This window comes from Lupinus angustifolius, chromosome LG19, assembly GCF_001865875.1.
Source record: "Lupinus angustifolius cultivar Tanjil chromosome LG19, LupAngTanjil_v1.0, whole genome shotgun sequence".
In the NCBI taxonomy this organism is placed as follows: domain Eukaryota; kingdom Viridiplantae; phylum Streptophyta; class Magnoliopsida; order Fabales; family Fabaceae; genus Lupinus; species Lupinus angustifolius.
The window spans coordinates 17,363,283-17,383,958 of record NC_032027.1 but is presented as its reverse complement, the minus strand read 5'-3'; the positions used below and the strand labels follow the sequence as shown (position 1 = coordinate 17,383,958).

General features: G+C 30.2%; 3 protein-coding genes and 1 long non-coding RNA gene across 5 annotated transcripts; 2 read left to right on the top strand and 2 right to left on the bottom strand.

Moving 5' to 3' along the window:
- On the top strand, positions 1-1,940 carry LOC109334525. Of its 2 annotated transcripts, XM_019570348.1 has the most exons (3): positions 1-219; positions 406-594; positions 1,091-1,940. In XM_019570348.1, the coding sequence occupies exons 1-3, from the start codon at positions 111-113 to the stop codon at positions 1,753-1,755; spliced, it is 963 nt and encodes a 320-aa protein (XP_019425893.1). In that variant the 5' UTR covers positions 1-110; the 3' UTR covers positions 1,756-1,940. The 2 variants fall into 2 exon arrangements, with proteins under 2 accessions (XP_019425893.1, XP_019425892.1); XM_019570347.1 differs by having other exon boundaries at positions 1-594.
- LOC109334523 (equilibrative nucleotide transporter 3-like) lies at positions 2,008-5,522 on the bottom strand. The gene is made up of 10 exons (XM_019570345.1): positions 5,243-5,522; positions 5,128-5,158; positions 4,924-5,028; positions 4,335-4,490; positions 4,091-4,234; positions 3,458-3,563; positions 3,054-3,229; positions 2,803-2,969; positions 2,379-2,637; positions 2,008-2,279 (listed from the first exon to the last, which is right to left on the bottom strand). The coding sequence occupies exons 1-10, from the start codon at positions 5,257-5,259 to the stop codon at positions 2,169-2,171; spliced, it is 1,272 nt and encodes a 423-aa protein (XP_019425890.1). The 5' UTR covers positions 5,260-5,522; the 3' UTR covers positions 2,008-2,168.
- LOC109333723 lies at positions 8,923-9,822 on the bottom strand. The gene is made up of 2 exons (XR_002106043.1): positions 9,685-9,822; positions 8,923-8,961 (listed from the first exon to the last, which is right to left on the bottom strand). It is a non-coding gene; the product is annotated as an uncharacterized LOC109333723 (long non-coding RNA).
- Positions 12,925-15,865, top strand: LOC109333859 (BTB/POZ domain-containing protein At3g22104-like). The gene is made up of 3 exons (XM_019569441.1): positions 12,925-13,179; positions 13,372-14,454; positions 15,410-15,865. Exons 1-3 carry the CDS (start codon positions 13,117-13,119, stop codon positions 15,752-15,754), a joined length of 1,491 nt encoding a protein of 496 aa, XP_019424986.1. The 5' UTR covers positions 12,925-13,116; the 3' UTR covers positions 15,755-15,865.

Below are 20,676 nucleotides of genomic sequence, written 5' to 3'. Positions count from 1 at the left end.
CCTTGATCATTTACTTTCCTATGTAAAATGGAAATATTCTATACATTTCTTCACTCAAACCCCTTTTAAGGTTGATTCTTCAAGAGCACAAAGAAAAAGAGAAACAAAGAATGTTTGAGTTTTGTCTTTCACTAAAAAGAAGGCTTCAATGCAAACCACATCCAAAACAAGTTCATGATCCAAAGCAAAGTAATAATAATGCTCAAAGAACAAAGTCAGGTAAATTTGAAGGCTCAAATATCAAAGATTTCATCAAAGCAAGCAAGAAGCAAATAGAAAAACTAGGAAGTTTTAAAGCAAAACCCAAAGGAGGCATTGAAATCACTAGTCCAATAACACATGAAATTTTTCTTGATAGTGAAGTTAAAATCTGTCCATGTTGTCCTTGTCCTCAAACCAATAAAGGTTTAGAAGGTTCTCATAGAAGAACAAGGTCATATACACCTTCAAGGATAGTTCATAATGTTGATTACAATGAAGGAAATATGTCTAAGGATTATTATGATGGTCCTTCAATTTTGACATGTGATAAATGTGGTGAGAAACTCAAAAATCATGTAGCTGTTGAAGCACACCATATTTCTGAGCATTCAGGTAATGGTTATTTTAAGTTGGTTCTGTTTTTTAGTCTTGTTTTCCTCATCTTTACTTTCTCTATTCCCTTGTTTTGGAGAAAGTTTTGTGTGCAGGTTTTCTTGCTTGTTTGGTAAGAAAGTTCTATCAGAAGGTTTTCTTTATCTTGTTCTAAAGTTTTCTTTGCAGCATTAGTTTTTTAAAGTTTCCATTGAGTTTTTTTCCTGAATTTTATTCTGTACTATAGAAGCAATAATTCAAAATCTTCTTCCTATTGAGGTGAATTGATGAAAATAAGATGGATTTAATAACAGCAGCACTGATTTTATAACTGTTGTATTTGAGACTTGAATACAAAGCTTTTCATGTGTTTTATATACACTAAAACCAAAAGGGTTTCATCTATAGTTTGAATAAAACAAAAATGAAGAAAATCACTTTTTTTATGTAGTTAAAATTTCCTTGGAAAGAGTTACATTGCTAATGTAGTTTATCAACATGTACTGCTATTTTGCAGTCAGTGAACTTCAAGAAGATTCATCCAGACAGATTGTAGAAACAATATGCGGAAAAACCTCGACGAATTCTGAAAACATGTCAGGGGAGATTGATTGTATATTAAAAGTACAGAACAAAGCAAAAACTCTTGAATGCTTTGAGGAATACAGAGAAATGGTTAAGAATATGGCTGAGAAGCTACAGAAGAAGCATCCGCGTTGCGTGGCTGACGGAAATGAACTTTTAAGGTTTTATGGCACAACTATTGCATGCTCTCTTGGAAGAAATAGTTCTTATAGTTTATGCACTTTAGAGTATTGTGGTATATGCCAAATTTTAAGGCAAGGTTTCTCACCAAACAAGGAGTTTCAAGGTGCATTAGGGGTATACACCACTTCTACATGTGGAAAAGCCTTTGATTCTATCATGTTATGTGATGTGAGACCATTTTTAAGAAAATCAGTGATAGTGTGCAGAGTTATAGCAGGTAGAGTTTCTAGTAGTTCTCTTGAAGAAACTCAAGAAAAAGTTGATTCTTTGTCAGAAAAAATAAGTGGTCATTCAGATATTGAAGAACTCTATGTATTGAATCCCAATGCATTGCTTCCTTGCTTTGTGTTAATCTTCAAACAACAAACAATGGCAGTTAAAAGGTTCAATTCAAGCTTAAGAAAAAGATTTTGATAAGTAGCTTTAGACATGGAGGTTCTAATGTCAGAAAAGTGATTATTCTGAAATATCAAGATTAGAGCTTATGTATATTTATTTGCTTGTGATGTATAGATAAAATATTGATTCAAAGTCAAACAAAACTCTCACCAATTGTATTTACAACAAAGCATGAAATAGTAATATATTTCTTGTTATTATGACATCAATTTGTTAAGGAACTTTGATTTAAATTTGATGCCTAGCATGTTTAAGATACATAGAAACTACATAGATAAAAAATGCATAATATTCTCATGAAACATAGATAAAAAATGAACCAGAGTAAAGACTAGAAATATATTGACTGGTTTATAAAGAATCCAATTAATCAGGAGGCTATAGTAGAAACTGACAGGATTCATCAATAACTATCTGTTGGTGAATATTTAGAATGATCCTTTGCCTATGATCCACAACCAATCAAGAACAACTCCCGCAAATATGCCGGCGATAAGACACATCACGAGAAAATTACCCAATGCATTCTGTTCAGGACCCTGCATTAAAACAAACTCTTAGAACTCAACATGTTTTATAAAATTAGTTAAAGTGTTTAACATCGACCTTATGAATAATAGTGAATTAGGTAAACTTGCCTTGTAACCTCTTGGTGCCACTGTGAGAACACACACAGTGAGGTGGCCATTGGTGAGTCCCAAGAAGGAGACGAGAAAGATCATCCATCCTTGGTCAGCATATTTGGCTGTGAAGTAGAATGCTGGAATCAGTAAGAATCGCGAAATAACCGCTATTAGTAGGGTCTTTCTTGATTCCAACTTCAGCCATTTCACAAGTGGAAGATATCTTGCGATGAAATCCGTCACATTATACGTTGCGATCAAAACAACAGGGTACCTACAGAGATCACCAATCGTAAATAAAAACTAGTATTATTTTTTGGGTATAATGGTGTCAATGAGGTTTGAGAATATAACCTCATACACACTACTCAAACACCAACTGTCCAATCCTAGAAACTTAAAAAAATCAGTATTTGCGAGTTCTTGACCGAGCACTTACCATGTGCCTAACTGATGTGATCCAGTATTTTCGTACAAGAATCCGGGGAAGATTGACAGTGTTACTACATATATAAGAAATAAGTCCACTGCATAATCAACATTCTGAAGAAACAATTGTTTGTTGCTCAACCGCTCTTGTTCTTTCTCGTCATGCTTGTTTTCGGCCTACAAAAATCCAAAACCGTTTAGTGAATAATGAAAAACAATCCTTGAGAATAATGGACTATTGTCTTTACAGTATTGTGTTACTTGGTCATTTGTTGTTGATTGAATGCCAGCAGCAGCAAGGTCCGCTGAAACAGTTTTTGATCCCTCTAAGGCCGCCTTTGCTCGGTAATATTTCACTATGGGCAATTTCGGGAAGTATATGGCATAGAGTATAATACACAGAAACTCAACGAATGTGGAGATAGCAAGGAATAGTACTGCAAAAATAAGAAAGTAACCCTTTTGTTATTTTAAAGTAAATAATTTCTAAGGCACTAGAGAAAAAGAATACTGATTGAGAAATGAGAGATTCTTCATACATGATAACAAAGACAAACTAGACCATAATATGAAAGTCTAATAAAATAAAGGGAAGGCTAATAATATGAGAAATGTGCATATATATATATATATGAGCATAGTAAAGTAAAATAAAAATAACATACTAGCTCCCTTGCGAAGTCCATTGTGAGATTTTTCGAATGCTACTTTGGTCAGCATTCTTAGAATAGAAATTAGAGCCCCTGATGCAGCTAATCCAGCTAGGAAGGACTACACAAAATCAAAATGATTACTATTTAGGCCTCTTGTGTTGGGGAATCTTCTTCAAAATCGTCAAAAACAAGAAATTATGGAGCAACTTAATGAAGGCAATGCACAAGTTTTCGAGGCGTATTTCAATTTTCAACACTTTCCTCTAGGTTTATTTTGCCTCAACTAGTCCTTTACTTGGATACAAATGGATAGCAGTGAATTTCCTTTAAGATATAAACATTTGGTCTGTTTTACACTAATACAACCAAGCCAATGATAACAAAAGTGTGCTGCAGAATGATAATTCAATAGTATTGCGCATTAGAAGAGTATCTTAGATGGAAAAGTTTGATTATGTTGGTGGATCACCTCTTCATAAGAGGCACGACACATCTCGTTCAAGATGCGTCATCTAATAAAATTTTGAACATTCTCTGAGCGAATAGGTGCTCCGTTACAAGTTCTCAGGCGCGCACATGGCAGAACCTTGAGAGATTATGATACACGGTCGAATACTCAAATGTGTAATTATGCGAAAGACCAACCTGGATAAACTCCGGGCACATAAAACTTAGATCTCCTACCATGCCACCTTGGACTTGACCATCGGCTAATCCGAAACAAGCAGATAGCAGACATATACCAATATAATGTCCAAGTCCACCTTTCCCTGATGTTGCTAGATCCAACTGTGACATCAGGTTGAAGCTTGATGAGCTAAGTAAAATAGGCCAATATGAAATTACAAAAATTAGACTGAAATTAGTGACACAAAAATTGTGTACTTACAACAAGAACCATGAAAGTACTAGCAAAGAAAAGAATGTATCCACTCAAATTTCGCAATCTAGTATTGATCTTCGCCTCATAGTATGTCAGTATTGCTGTTGTTCCAAATGCAAATGGTTGATAAGCCAGGGTGAGTACTCTTGCAGGATGATAATTCTACAGAGTTGAAAGAATAGTATATGGTTAGAATAATCTAATGTAGATTAATTGCCAATAAAATTTTAAGTAGACACATGTAAGGAAAATGAAGCAGCTAAATGTGAGATATAACAGATCAATCTGCATTTGATAACACAAGTAGCAATCAGAGTGTGCAAAGTGAACTATTTTGTAATTAAAAATTATTTTTGAATTCAATGAGACCCAAATGCGGTTAGATACAGTTGCAGTATGGCTCGATCTGGCTGCATTATCATGATTCGGTGTCACACCTCAATCAAAGTATTGTGGCAGCATCACGTGATGCGGTCCACAATCTAAATCGATAGTAGCAATTATAATCTCATTGAACCCATACTTTAGGAAGGTGCAGTCAATAAAAAATGATGCCAAATGATATAAGAAAGTAAAAGCAACATGAGTTACTTACAGGGAACAATATGTAATAGTAATCCCCTATGGTCAACATGCTATTCCAAGAAACAAGGGAACCAAGTCCAAGAATGAAACAAACAACCATTGCTTTGTTTTTTCCCTGGTTGCATTATAATTCATTGAAAACATAGTTATCACCATATATACATGTTACTCATCAATTTCTCAATGGAAAATAATAATTAATAAGCACTTATACCTCTTGCTTTCTTTGTGTTCCACTGTCATCAATGCAATGAATAGTAGAAAAGATTTAAACACAAAATTTAGAAAATTAAGAGTAGAAAAGAAATAAGCTAATTAGATTAACTCACCTATTCTTTGTTTCCATGGCTGGTGAATATAGTTGCAAGTGGCAACTATGGTTGTGATCTTAATCAAAACTCTATGCAGTGAATCTACATTTAATTAAAAAATTAACATAACAAATCATCAAAATTGTTTTACTAGATATTAATATCATATTCATCATTTGCTCCTTCTCTAATCTTTGAAGGTTGCTCATATGATTAAACTACTTGATCAATTGAATCCTTTTTGTTTAAGTAAAAAAAGTGATTTCTTTTGAAATTGAAGTAAGTGTTATATTCCTAGATAATATATATTTTCAAGACAATTGTACCACTTATAAAAAAAACATAAGAGATTATTACATAAAAATATCACAGGAAAAAATCAATTAGAATGAGTAAAATGATATTTTTAATGGGTTAAACATTCAAATATAAAACAATTACAAAAAAATGAAGAAAAAAAACATAAGGTGACAGATAAGTGTCAAAGGAACAAGTTATATTGAAGGGTCCAAAATGTTTAATATGATAAATGAGTAACAAGTATACAATTTTATATAACTAAGGGATACAAAAAAATATTAATTATATAGATACTTTTTCCCAAAGGTTGTACATGCTGATCTGATAAGTGAGATAGATGAAAAGGCAAAGAAAATATTAACTATATGGTTATAATTGTGAAAGAATGAAAAAGAGAAATCAAATTAAATATAAAAAGACCATAGATTATGATTGGCATAGTAAACAAATAAAATAGAAAAGAAAAGGACAAAGAGATGAAATAGGAAGCAAGAGAGAAGAAGAAGAAGCATGGTTGAACCTAGTGACAATGAATCATCAAAGTGAAGAGTAGAAAAGTGGCAGAGATTCAGTTCTGCCAATCATAAAAAGTGTTTCATTATCCATGTTGTCCATACATTTATAAATTACCATATATGTTGATTCTTTGTTGAAGGTCATGCTAGATAATTGGAAAGATTATCGGTTGGAAAATTCGATTTCTGAAATCGATACTTATTGGTCAAGACAATTATGTATAAAAAAAGATAATTCATTATTTGAGGAATATAGTACAAAAAAATATGTTTATATATTATTAAAAGTAATATAATTACTCATTAAAATATATTTTTATTATTTCTTTTATTTAAAATTAATTAGCACTTTGAATGATGATATGTCAAGCCGTTGAAAAAATACAGTAATACATATTAAATGTTACTTAATTGCTTGATGTCATTTAGGTGATGTCCTTACTCTTTATGATAATTTCTAACAAAATGGATCACTATTTATTTTAGGGAAAGTGGCATTAAGCCTTTATAAATTTCATTCATTTTGTAAATAATTATTATAAACTATTTTTTACCTAATTATTCCTTAAACTTTATCAACTTGTGAAAATAGTATTTATCAACCGAGGTATATATCGGAATGGTCTTTAGACAAGTATAATATAACAAGAGTATATATTCTCCCAAAAATGTGCCCTTCTTAGAATACTTACAATAATCAATTTAAAAAATATATTTAAATTAAAATTTAATAATTAGATATTTTTATGACTAATTATAAATAATAATATATGAAATGATATAATTTGTAATATAGAAGATGTGTTGACAACAAATAAAGTGTCATTGGTTGTATCTTCTAGTGAAAGAAGGTAAGAAATAAGTGATGGATGGAAAAAAATATACAATGTTCTATATATGATGACTAACTTTTTAGTATAATTAAAAGACGAAGATTTAATTTATACTGATACTTTTGTGCATTAATTTGAAGGATATTTTCTATATTAATTTTTTGATTTGTTTTTTTTTTGAAGTTATAAAATTAATTTAATATCTCTTCTTTTTATGGAATTAGCAAAATTGAATTGAATAACTAAGTCATGTAGAAATTTACCCCATCGAGAATGTCTTTTATTTGAGATAAATGGTACAGATTTTTTATATAAAAAGGGATTGATTTTAAAACTCAATCATCAAATTGCATTTGCCTTTTTTGAATTCCAAAGAATCTTTCTCTAAATAAAAAAGCATTAATAAGAAAACTATTCATGCCAAAGTACTTACGTTTCCACGAGGAAGTTCACAAAAGAAATGTTACTCCTTGATTATAAGCGTGGTATGAATTTTTTACCCGAATAAAAAACATCATTTGATTTATTTAGAAAATTATTACTTTTTTCTTCTGCTACACTTTTCCTCAATTTTCAGTCACATTTTTCTTTACAATAACTTATTCCATTTATCTAATTTTAATTATTATTTTTTATTTTTATATTAGTTCTTGTTTTAGAAAATTAAGAAGCATTAATTATATTTATTAATATTATTATATTAAATAAAATGTTTTTTGTACTACTAAAGATATTTTTTCACCTTTTGGAGAAGGATGTAATAGAATTCTAAGTTCTTAACTTCTAAGTGATATTTTGACAAAATATATGATTTTATATTAATAATTAAAAGGTGAATAATTATATAAATATAAGTGAATTACATTAAATTGAAACCGTCATTTTGTTCATTGCAGCGAAAAACAATAACATTATGTTTGATTTGTAAAGGAAAATGGTAAGGAAGAAAAAGAATGGAATAAAGTTTGCGAAAAGAAATAGAAGGTATGATGTTTTTTTTTGTATTACTTATCATCTCACGTTATGGATGATTAAATTAATTTTCTTCTGAATGTATGATTGTCCTTTATGATAAATGTCGTTTTATGAATCGAACATTTGATATTTTTAATTATCTTAAAATCTAGTAAAATCTTATACTATTTAATCATTACTCGGTAATGAGGTGAAAATCTAATTATTTGGTTTAAGCCTCGTAGCATGTACAGATAAATTGCATATAGTTTTTTTGTACTACCAAATGTATCTTCCAACCTTCTTGGGTAAGAAATTAATCTCTTTCAGAGCTCGTGATTGCCTCTCCAATAAGTATAACTCTCAGAAATCAAATCTTCGACGTTGAAGATCTAATGAGACTTTACACCACTAGATCAACACATTCTTGTTGTTTGGTGTTCAGGTGGGTGTGTGAGAGAAATAGGTAGATGAGATTATAATTTAATTTCAATGAGGGCATTATGGTCATTTTGACAAAAAATGTCTCTTTTCCCAATTCTTTTCCTCTCTTACATGTGTTGAATATATTTGGCATGGGCACACCATATTTTCCCCTCTTCCTCATTTTCCTTCTCATCTAAAAAAAAGGGAAGAGTGACATTTCCTTTTTTTCTATACCTTTTCATTTCTCCTAGTGTCCAAGTGAATTATTATTACCAACAAAAAGAATATTAGATAGTCAAATTAGTATAACCTCTAACTAAATTTGTAAATAAATCTCAACAAGCTTTCCAATAGTGAATGGCCCAACTGGTCAAATATTCTATTCCATAACATTGTGAATAAATAGAGAACATTGTCGTCTCACAAAACTGTACCACTTCATATGTCATTAATTTATAATTGGTCAAAAAAATATTTAATTATTACTTTTTAAATATAAATGTATTTTTTATAACCAATCACAAGTAGTGTGACACATTTTGTGATGTGCAACGAAAAACGTGTTTTGGAAATGGGAAAGCGTGATTATTAACGCATAACACTGTCAGCGTGAGACACGCGCGACACGCTTTTCCTTCATGACCTATTATTATTCCCAAATTCCATTTCGTCATTTTCATTACTATATTTCCATTCTAATCCTTTCTTCCTTCCTTCCTTCCTTCATAGGGTACCTCTCTTTCTCTATTTCCATTTCTATATTTCTCTTTCCCTTTTTTTCCATTTTATTTACATTTCAATTAATCGATTATCTGCTTACATTTCTTGCGCTATTCTCTTTTGCTTTTATTTTGTTTCTTTTACTTTATTGCTATTAATGTTTTTAATTCTCAGACCATGATTGTTACAGACCTTGTTTTTTAAGGTTGACAGTTGTCGAATCTGTCAGAGTTTGTCCATAAATGTGCAAAATTAATGTTTTTCGGGTCGCATCCGAACGAGTGTTACTCCTAGGAATTGATGTAGAAAAGATGTGTTACATTTAGGTTTTGATTCAATGATCATGCTGTCATTGCTGTTTTCATGTTGTTGAAGCATTTGGTTATTACTTATTGAAGAATTATTAGGCCTGTGTGAATTGAATTTTGTTTCAGGGAATGTTTTTCTTATAATTCTAAATTTTCATATTCTGAAAGTACTTTCACTTCTCTAAGTCAAAAAGTTACTGATATCTATAGGCTCTTAAAAAATGTAATTGCTAATTGATACTAAAATTCCTTACTATTATATGCTATTATGTCTGCATGATTGTGCAGAAAGGAAACAAGGGTAGAATTACAATGTTGAATTCTCAGTGTCATAATTTGAAGCCTTACATAATACATAACATTTTAATAGAATAACTGGTTTACTGGTGTTTGAAATTATTTACAGCTTCAAGAGGACTGAACTCTGAAGCCGAAGAAGGTTGTCGTAGAAGCCATGGTTCTCGATTCCATTCGATCATCTCCATCTTTGAAGAGGCAGTTTACAAAGGATGAACTCGGTAGCTGGTTGACACTCGTCGAGAGGCATCGTTATCTCTTAACTGCTCTTGTTCTTCTAGTTGTGCTCTGCACCATTTATCTTTACTTTGCTGTCACTTTAGGAGCAAATGGCTCTTGTGATGGTATGAATGGAGCACAGAAAGCTTCATGTCATATGGAACTTATTAGGGATACTATAGCCAAGGGTAAACTCAAATTTCTTTGATATTTGAAATACAACTATGATGGAGGAGTCAAAATATGTTCATCAGAATCAGAATTAGTGAACTGTTATGAGTGTTTATCTCAGTATTTGTGAGCCAAAATGTACAAAGACATGTACAAAACAAATTCTTAGATACAACATGTTTGTTAATTTTGATGATTCCTTATTTCATGTGACAGTATTTTTGTTACAATCATGATAGACTAGTAGCCAAATTAAGTTTGAGTTAACATCTATGCACTGTTAGCGTAAAGATTTATACACAGCTAGCATATCATCTATAGTTAATTTGAAATGCTTTTTCTGAAGAGTCGATAATGATTAAATATGAATAGTAGATGATAAAGTAACATTATATAAAGCTCATACACTGTCACCTGCTGTATCATTTTCTCATTAAGTTTTGAGTTATCCTAATTTTTTCTGATACATTATGCTCGAGTGTTATTAACCTTTAATGAAATTAATTGCTAAGCAAGAATAATCTGGATGCAATGTGTGGTAATATTTGAGGATTGCTATTTATTTCTCTGTGGTGATATGATCATGATCCCATAACTGCAATGTGCTTTAAGTATAATCATAATATACAGAGATATCAATTCCTAAAATGGAACAACATGAAGTACTATTAGTGAACAATAAAGTTGGAGAAGATTGTTTGCTTTTTAACTGTATTTTAAGAACATACCAAATAATCATTCACAAAGCAGCTACATTCATTTGGAAGAAGAGGATTTATATATATATATATATATACACGAGGAGATATACGTTTACACCCAAGTTAAGTTACACTCAATCTTAGCAATTTGGTCCATTGGATTTAAGAAAATGAATGATTGAGATTGAGTGTAACTTAATATAAGTGTAAACGAATCTCTCTCTTGTGTATATATGGGGATGTATCCAATGAGAAAGATAAAATTATATGAGCTAGAGGAATAATTCTCACATGAGTGTTTGAGGCAAAATTAGAATATTTTTAGACACCTGAACAAAATGTGATGCTTTTCCGTGGTAGATGGATTGGGATCACCTATTCTAAATGGTGTTCTATTCTATGTCATAAACCTATCAAAATGTGACTTTTTGTTTTTAATTTTTTTGTATAAGAAAATATGATAGGTTTGAGACATGAAATGAGACACGGTTTGAGGATATTGATCCTTGTCCATAATGGATAGCTAAAAAGCGAATTCTAATTGTCGTGTGATTTGGGAAATAGCAAATTCTGAAGCTTTCTCCATCTTTTTATGATAACGAATCAACAATGTCATTATCCTGTATTAGAGCATATCAAATATGCATCAACATAATTACTTTTTTTATAAGTTTAATTCCTCGAATGCAATGGAATACGTATCAAATGGGTATCAGTATCAAATACTTGTCCAATACCAATGCACAAAGCAAAATGATGTATATGTACTTAGAGGTTGATAGTATATATCAATCCAAATAAGTAATTTTTCCATGTTTCCTACTATCCTCATGTTGAAGGTGAAAACAAATTGATTTGAACCAACTTGACTTAAATTGAAACTTATATCGAATTCGATATCAACTATTTTGTTAGCTCAAGTTTGATTCAGTGTAAATTTTATGATCTGTTCCATTTACCACAAAATGGTTTATCTCGCTAACTTAGATAATTATTCATTTAATTTTTCTCCTTTACCTGCATACCCCCAAACAAGTCTCAAAATTGGATATATAAAATGGTTTCAATAAATTCATTATATTTTATCATTACCTTGCACAATACAAGCACTTTATATTTAAATGTCATGTGCTGTAGTTTTTTTATTTAAATAATTGCCAAATACATGAAAAGCTGCAACTTATCACATATATATTAAATCTAATTGGTGAAATTATATTTGGCTTAACTTTGAGTAGTTTATAAAACCATCTCAATTTTAAAAAGTCCAATTCACTTAATCTATGATCACGTCGTTGTAATATTAATTAGTTTCTGCCTCAATATTGACTAAACATATTTGGTGGTGAGAATGATAGTGTTAGTGGCAACACACAAATTTCATTATAATTTATTATTGGGACAGTTCATGATACCAACTACTTTGGAGGGATCATTGTCATTTCTATTTCATCAAGTGATGTTTAGTAAAATGCTAAATATTACAACAAGGATGTAATGTTTGACATTATTACTTATAGATAAAATAAAGTAGGATACATCATTCTACTAAATCATCTTAAATCACAAGAAAATAACATATGTCAGTAATAAACTAATTATTAATAAATAAAATATTATTTTGATCTTCCTATTTCTTTACAAGATTTCAACACTCTTTATAGTGGGATCCATTGTCCACTGAAAATGGTTAAGTAAGCCATGAAGAAAATTGGTCACTTTGAATTATGATTACCATTTACCATTATTATAATTATAATGAGTAATGCGCATGGTCATAGTTTTGGGTTCTGTGTTTCTAGTGTTGGGCCTCCAAATATGTCTCCTCTTTATTTGTACCAAAAATAAAAATTCTCAATTAGGGAAATGTAGTTAATAAAGAGTGATATCCCACTAAAATGGCTAGTTGAAATTGCTAAATGTTTATTAATGAAAATACACCAATAAGAATTGAATAGAACGTTTACCCATTTCTTTAAATAGAAAAATTAACTTATACTCCAAATGGATTATGTTTTTATTTTATTTCACTTGATTAATTTTTAAATAGAGATATCATAGAGTGTTTTTTTTACTTTAAAAGTTAAATATCATTCCATATGTGAGGAAGAGATGAAATAATTGTATGTGGTTATAATATTTAAAACTTGATGTTAAATGGAACTCAAGAAGAAAAGATGAATAGCACATTGTTCCTTCCATGGTGTGTTTTCATAAGTAACTATTTCCTCATGCTCCATAATTGACTAAGCAAAAAAATACCTTTTCTACTAACATCATTCCTCTGTCTCCTATAGTTGACACTCTTTAACATATACCATCTTTGTTCCCACTAACTCTCTTTTTATAATTGGTATTCATCATTTACATACCATTTTCTTGCACTACACACTTCCCTAGTTCTCATTTCATGTTTCTTTGAAATATATACTTGTTCATTTTGGAACAATGGGAACTTGTTGTGACCTTGAAGTTGATATCAATGGTGAAGAAACTTTCATAGTAAACAAGGTGAAACTCTTTTTTCTATTAAGTAACTTTTAGTTTCCTACTATGTGCTTGTTTTTTTAACATTGCATTGTACCATAAAAGTAAATTTTAGTTTCCTATTTTGTTTCTTTGTTATTTGTCATTTTCATACTTTATTTCTTTGGTAAAGAAACTGTTGTTTATGCCATCTAACTTTCCTTAAATACTATGCAGAATGTTCTTTCATCTTTCTCCCACAAATTCAGCAACTTATTTGGTAATTTCTTGAACACAAAAGTGTGCCTGAAAGTTATATTTAATGACTTTCCAGGAGGTGCACATGTTTTTGAGCACATAGTACAACTTTGTTACAACAACAATAGCAAAATGGAGATAGTAACTCCATCAAATGTTGTCTTATTATGTTCTGCTGCTAACTTCTTAGAAATGGAATGTGATGCTATTGAGAATTTTCTTGAAGGGATTAGTTTATGGACTTGGTATGAGATCTTAGAAGCATTGAAACAATGCCAATGCTTATTTTCTTCCAATAAATATATACCAATTTTGGATAGAATTGTGGATCAATTAATAGAAAGACTTGCTTTGTCAAGTATTACAAGTCCATATACATGTTCTTCCAATAGATCAAGCTTTCAGTTTTCATGTGATACTAGTAGTAACAATAGCTTGAGAAATAGTTTCTCTGGGGCAACATGGTGGTTTGAACATCTTATATTCTTGAAGATTGATTTGATGGATAATGTGATAAGGAGAATGATATATAATGATTTTGATAATGGTATAGTCTCCAAGTTTTTATTCTACTATCATAAGTGTACTTGTTTTGGTGATGAACAAGATGAGAAGAATGAGATAACAAAGTTTGTAATCAATCTTCTGTCATTGCTTGATAAGAGGTCAATTTCTTGCAAGGATTTATTCGATCTCTATCGAATCGGTATTACTTCGAAAACAAGCACATACTGCAAAAGCATGATAGAAAGCCTTATAGGTCCTCTGCTTGATAAAGCAACAATTGATTATCTACTTCTTCCACCTCCACATGGGCAGGATCATGCATATGATGTTGATTTTGTCCTAAGGCTCATGCATATATTTTTCTTTGAAGGTAGTTTTGAGTTAACTTCGGATCGACTTAAGAGAGTTGCGAAAATGATGGATTTGTTCCTTGTTGAAGTTGCTCCAGATCCCCATCTCAAACCTTCCAAGTTTGAAGCATTGATCACAGTGTTACCAGATTCTGCTAGGGAATCTCATGATCAATTATACATAGCTATGAACATGTATCTTAAGGTAAGCTACCATATTCCAAGGTTCTATGATTCTACTACTATTCAATACTGCAATACTTGTTTGAAAATTTAATTAAAACAACTTGCTTTACTTTTCACTAAGAACTATGATGCCTGACTAAGCACTTTAAAATTGTTTATTTGTCATGCTATTTTACTAAGTTTCTAGTTGTTGGCAAGATAACTTTGCTTAATATTTTAGAACAAAGATGGAAGAGTCATTTTCCTTTCAAATGATCCTTCTTGCTCTATTGACTCAAACTAGAGGTGTCTTACATATTTACGTGGATAGTGTAGTTTGACTAAATATCACACATCTAGTATTTAAAATGATAGGATTAGTGTAACTTTAATGAAAATCGTGTATGATATCCACGATTTTAAGGAAAGTCGTGTTCCTTAAATACGATTTTCATTGTAAATTAATAACAAAAATACTATATAGTTTAGTGGTTCTTGCTTTACATGGTAACCTAGATGTCCATGATTTACACCCAACTATTGCTTATTTTTTATTATTAATTTACTGGAAATCCTATTTAAGGAAGAGGACTTCTAAAAAAGTGGAACTCGTGCATGGGAAGCACGACTTCCCCCAGGATTCGCATTCCTGATCCACGACTTCCCTTAAATCGTGGATGCCATACACGATTGTCATTAAAGTTACACTAATCCTATAATTTCAAAAAAAGTTACACTAGACATGCAAACTATATTATCCACATAAATTTTCCAAAGAGAATCGTACTCTACCTAGTTGCATGTACAACCAAAATTGAACAATAAAGTGGACAGCATCCATTTTTGGAAAAGAAATGAGGACCAAATTTCTCTTTCATGACTTTGTCTTGTTGATAAACTCAATTATCCTGATACATGAATATACACTTATAAGTAGTATTGTGAATTATTATCTTTTACATTTGAGAGTTTCATTAACTGATGTAGATCCATAGGTCCATGCAGGTTTAGGTAAAAAGGAAAAAATGAGTATATGTTGCACACTCAACAATGAGAAACTCTCAGCTGATATTTTGAGACATCTCAACCGAAACTTAGCATTTCCTTCAGAAACCAAACCCATTTGTCAAGTTAACAGACAAAGCAGAATGAAGAACTTACTAAAGGAAAATGATCATTTGAAAACCTATTTTGACACCATGTTTCGTAAAACCTTCAAGAACTTAGATCATGTGAAAGAGGATGTTGATAAGAGAATTTACTATGATGAAGAGCTTAGAGGAGATTTTGAAGGAATGCAGATTGGAACAGTGACTCAATTGGTAAGTGTAAAGAAGTAAGAGATACATATTATGAGCAATTCTATGTTTTGGCCAAAACTCTGTTCAAGATGAATTGATTTAATTAATGTGTTAATTATGCAATTTCTCCTGTATATATGTTCTATAGAGAAAATGTTGTACCGAATTAGTGTAAGAGTCTTTTACAATGTTACTGTATAATCTATGATTCGTATATGTATTATTGACATTTTAAATATAAGTATTATAAATAAATAATGAATAGCAAAGACTATATATGTTGATAATGTGGCAAAGAGCACACATTTCATTTGTGAGAAAAGTAAAACATAAAATAAAATAGGGAAAAATATATATAACCCTAAATTTTTCACCTTTGACAAGTAAGAACCATCAATTTTAATTTCATTTCAATCAAACCTTAAAATTCTCTCATTCATAAATCTAACATTTAAATTTTTTAATCTACATCGTTATTTAATAGAAAATGATATATTCTTGTATTAAATCCTTATACTTAATAGAAAGTTACATATTTCACAAGATAAGACTTTGTTTATTAATGATTAATTTACAAGTTACATATGTTTTGTGAGTAGAATGATTAATAGAAAAATTTAATAATAGACTCGTGTTTAATCAGTCATTCTTTCCACATGTTTATTGTCCCACCGTCACGTTCAACCATTTGACATTTATTATGATGCAACAAAACAAGTTGACATCTTTCAGTGTGCTATGAATTGAAATCAGCTGCAAAAAAATGAAATACTTAAATGGTGCTGCTTAGTTTTTTGTTGGCAATAGGCTGCATAAAAACAAGTTTTTTAAGTACACAAAAGCACTACAAAAAATAATATCCTTAGCTTAAACAGTAGCTAAACCGCCAAAATATCGTGGCAAAATACATTAGCCGTGGTTTATGCAACAGTAGTTACTGATGGCGTTGCAAAATATTAGCCACGATTTACTTATACTATAGTTACGCTTCTTTGAAGTGTGGTAACATTAATTTAACCACAATTCATTTTATTCTACCACAATTATAACCATGGCTAACCTACTTTATTCAAAGTTATTAATTATAATTGATTTGCCACAATTTAATCGTGGCTAATTAAATTTAGCTACAACTTTAATTATTTCCATACTTATTCCTCTCTTTATCTTGATGCACTAATTATTTCCATACCACAAATGTACCATCATTGACAACACCTTCACCAAAGACAAGACTGCATATGTGAGGCGTTTTGTTCTGATCAAGCACCCGCAACATAAGAATGAAACTAAGAAACTGCTCTCCGTCTATTTTAAGGCAAAAACCCCTTTCTTTCTCAAACTCAGTACCTGTAATGTGCACACAAAATTTATAGCTGAAAATATTGCTCCAATTGCTACTAGTAGATAATAAACAGTTAAGCAAACATGAATGTTCAACGATAATGAACTTGTATCCTTCTATACTACAATACATCATTCTTAGCTTCAACTGAATAAATATTACTTCTATGATAAGGAATTGTTGTTAACCTCAACAACATAAAATATTATGAATAATATCTATCTAGGTACCCAAATTTTATATGGATCAAAAAGAGAAATCATGAGATAAGTATATGAAATGAGCTACTAGCTTTACTCTTAAAAAAAGAAGAATTATGATTAATACCAAGCACATGAACAAGGGAATGCAAATTACTCTTTAACAACAAGATAGAAATATAATTATTGAAATAACCCATATTGATGACGAAAGAGAGCCCAAGTCACTAAAAGATGCACTACAATATCCACAGTCGCATAAGGCAATGGAATAAACCTTGAAGACCAACGACACCTCAGTTAAGAAACTACATCAAACGATGAAATTTATCCATTTTTTCTTTAAGTGGGATTTCATATAGAAAACACATCAATTTAAAATATCCATAATGTATGCTCAAACACAACATTAAAATGAAAAAAAGAAGTGAAAATGGTCATCAATAAGAGAAATAATGCTTAAACACCTTGATGAAATTCTCACAACCCTCATTTCAGTAAGTTAAGAATTAATTCATATCTATATTAAAAATAAAAGTTATAAGGTTGCTTGAAATATAACAATTGTTGAACAAGTAACAAGGCATTCCAATGAAGTAAAACACTAAGCAAATATAAAAGGAATTGTACAAATAATAAGGCTTGAAATAATGGTTCAAGGGTTGTTACCCAAAATATGCAAAAACGAGATTTGAGTGATTGAAGGATTTGAGCGATGGAAGATTGGAGTTGGATTGAGTGATTGAAGCTGGATTTGAGCGAACGAAGGTGGATTTGGGGCGATTTGGACGAATGAAGCTAGATTTGAAGGGATTTGAACGAATGAAGCGATTTTGAAGGGGTTTGAACAAATGAAGCAGATTTGGGCGATTGAAGATGCATTTCAACGATTGAAGCTGGATTTGAAGCGAATAATTTGGAAGATTTGAGTGATTTGGCCGATTTTCCGCAAAGGTAGAATATAAAGAAAATGAAAAAAAGAGGGAGAAGGAGAGAAAAATGAAATGGGAGAAGAGGAAAAAATGGAGGAGGAGAAAGAAAAATGAAGAAATGAGGGTTTTTCTTTTGCTTTATTTTCTCATGGCGAAATTAGAGTAGAGTGCATGTGTGTTAATTTTGGCACAAGCCATCTAGTGTGGCTCTTTAAGCGTGGCTAACATGAACTTTTCTTGTAGTGAAGAGAATTGAAATGCTTAAATGGTGTTACGTGGTTTGGAGTGAAAATGAAATTATGAAAATTGAAGAGAAAAAAATAGAAAGAAATAAAAATACTTATTACTACGTATTTTTTCTTCTTTTCCATTGGTTTTGGTGGAAGAGTTATATGAAAGAATTTAGTATGGGGCTCAAGTGAAATATTTAAGGAGAGAGAGGAATTATATGTGAAGAACCTAGGAGAAAAAGATGCTTGAAATTTTCCATGCGGACGGAAGAAGAATAGTTTTCAACCACTATTATTATTTTTTATTATATTTTTAAATAAATTAAACAGTGTATATTAAAAATTGAAAGGGTATATTTCATTGTTAAAAAAATTAACAGAAATTTAATAGAAGATCTATTTTATAAATAAGGAATTTAAGGCTTGATCGTGATGAAATTAAAGTTGATAATGCCTATTTGTAAAATGTGTAAAGTTTAAGGGGTTATACATTTTTACTAAAAGTTTATTAACTTTATATTTTCTGATTAATAAGAAACGATGAATATATGAAGTAGTACAACGTTTCATATAGAAGATATGTGCCCTTATTGTAAGGCTCACAAAGTTTGACGAGCCCAAAGTGTACAAAAATGTTTTTATAGTAGAGGTCCATATTATGGTGCTTTGGTATTAAAAAATGTGTAATATCTATAAATTGTGAGTATAAAAATTTATTCACAATTTACTTATATTTTTTTTGAAAAGCCAATGATGATTAAACATGAATGGTGGATGATACAGTGACAATATATAAAACTCATATATTGTCAGCGCATATATTTTTTCCTCTTAAATAATACATTAGATCCAGGGGAGAGGAAAGAAGTTGAAGAGAAATAATACACTTCTCCCATCTAATATCCAATAAATTTCTTTCTAATCTCATTTGATGAGAAAATAGAAGAAGAATGAGAGAGAGAGAAAATACATTTTCTATTCTTTTTTCTACAACCAAATAACATAAAAATCCATAGTATGTTTCGTATATTTTCCTCTTTTCACTTTCCGTTATATATTTATCTCATTTTACTTTTTTCTCTCCAACCAAATCTTTACACTCTCTTTGGTTCTATTGAAAATGGAAGGGGAGAAAAGGATTGAGGAGAAAATGACTTGATTTATATGTTTTCCCTCCTTTGGTTATCATAGAAAAATAGGATGGAAAGAAAAATATTCTCTCAGTCTTACAAAAAAAACATTTCCGCACAATTGTAGAGAGAAACTAAATTTCCATCCAATTGTGGAGAGAAATAGGTGAGAAACCAATCATCAAAGTAGAATTATAATTTCACCCATAAAAAACTATGAATGAGGTACTATGGAATGAGGTATACAAACATAATAGATTAAGTAACCTTGAAATTTGTGTTAATAATATTTTAAATAATTAATTTTAATATAATTATATTTTTATGTATATTTTTTCATAGAAATATTTAATTTTAAAATAAAAGTGAATATCTGTATATTTTTAATATAGATTTTTATGTCATTTTATCTCATCATATATTTGTCTTCTCTTTATTGTAAACACCAAATTTTAGCCGGAGTTAAAACTATTTTAAATAAAATGATTAAAAAAATTAAATGATTCAATTTTTTTTAAAAGAATGAGATAATTGAGCTTGTTTGTTTGTGGTCCATTCAGCAACTCTGATTTACCATCTCCTTATAATCCTTTTTAGCAACATTGTAACACACACTAATCAAAATATATATATATTGGGAATTCATAAGTGTGATTATTATGTATAATCCAATATTTTGTTGATTGAACAATCTTGCTAAATCAATTTTACATCATAATTTTAAAATAGTAAATTTAAAACGTGTTTAAAACTTTAAATATGTTTTATAATTTTTCTCTTGTTGATTATCTAAATAACATATAAGATTGTAGGAAACAAACACACGATTACATAAATTACTCGCAATTATTTTTAATGTTTTTTTTTGAATTTGTGAGTACCTACAGATTAGCTGGGTATCTAAGGACTCATAGGTAGTAAACCAAAAAAAAAACCAATATATATATATATATATATATATATATATGTAATTTGTCCTTTTTCATCTTGGTCTACCTTGTAATTGATTCATATCTTAATATATTTTGGATGTTGTTGCACCTACCTTAAAAGAAAATATCTTGTTTGGCCTAAAACAATAAACGTGGGACTGAATTTTATATGGACCACCAATAAAGAAAAAT

Coding starts and splice junctions, on each gene's coding strand:
- LOC109334523 (XM_019570345.1), bottom strand. Junction 2,638..2,802: donor TCACATCAGTTAGGCACATG/GTAAGTGCTCGG, acceptor TGATCTCTGTAG/GTACCCTGTTGTTTTGATCG. Junction 2,280..2,378: donor TGGCACCAAGAGGTTACAAG/GCAAGTTTACCT, acceptor GTTTTAATGCAG/GGTCCTGAACAGAATGCATT.
- LOC109333859 (XM_019569441.1), top strand. CDS start 13,117: ATGGGAACTTGTTGTGACCTTGAAGTTGATATCAATGGTGAAGAAACT. Junction 13,180..13,371: donor AAACTTTCATAGTAAACAAG/GTGAAACTCTTT, acceptor AATACTATGCAG/AATGTTCTTTCATCTTTCTC. Junction 14,455..15,409: donor CTATGAACATGTATCTTAAG/GTAAGCTACCAT, acceptor GTAGATCCATAG/GTCCATGCAGGTTTAGGTAA.
- LOC109334525 (XM_019570347.1), top strand. CDS start 111: ATGTTTGAGTTTTGTCTTTCACTAAAAAGAAGGCTTCAATGCAAACCA. Junction 595..1,090: donor CCATATTTCTGAGCATTCAG/GTAATGGTTATT, acceptor GCTATTTTGCAG/TCAGTGAACTTCAAGAAGAT.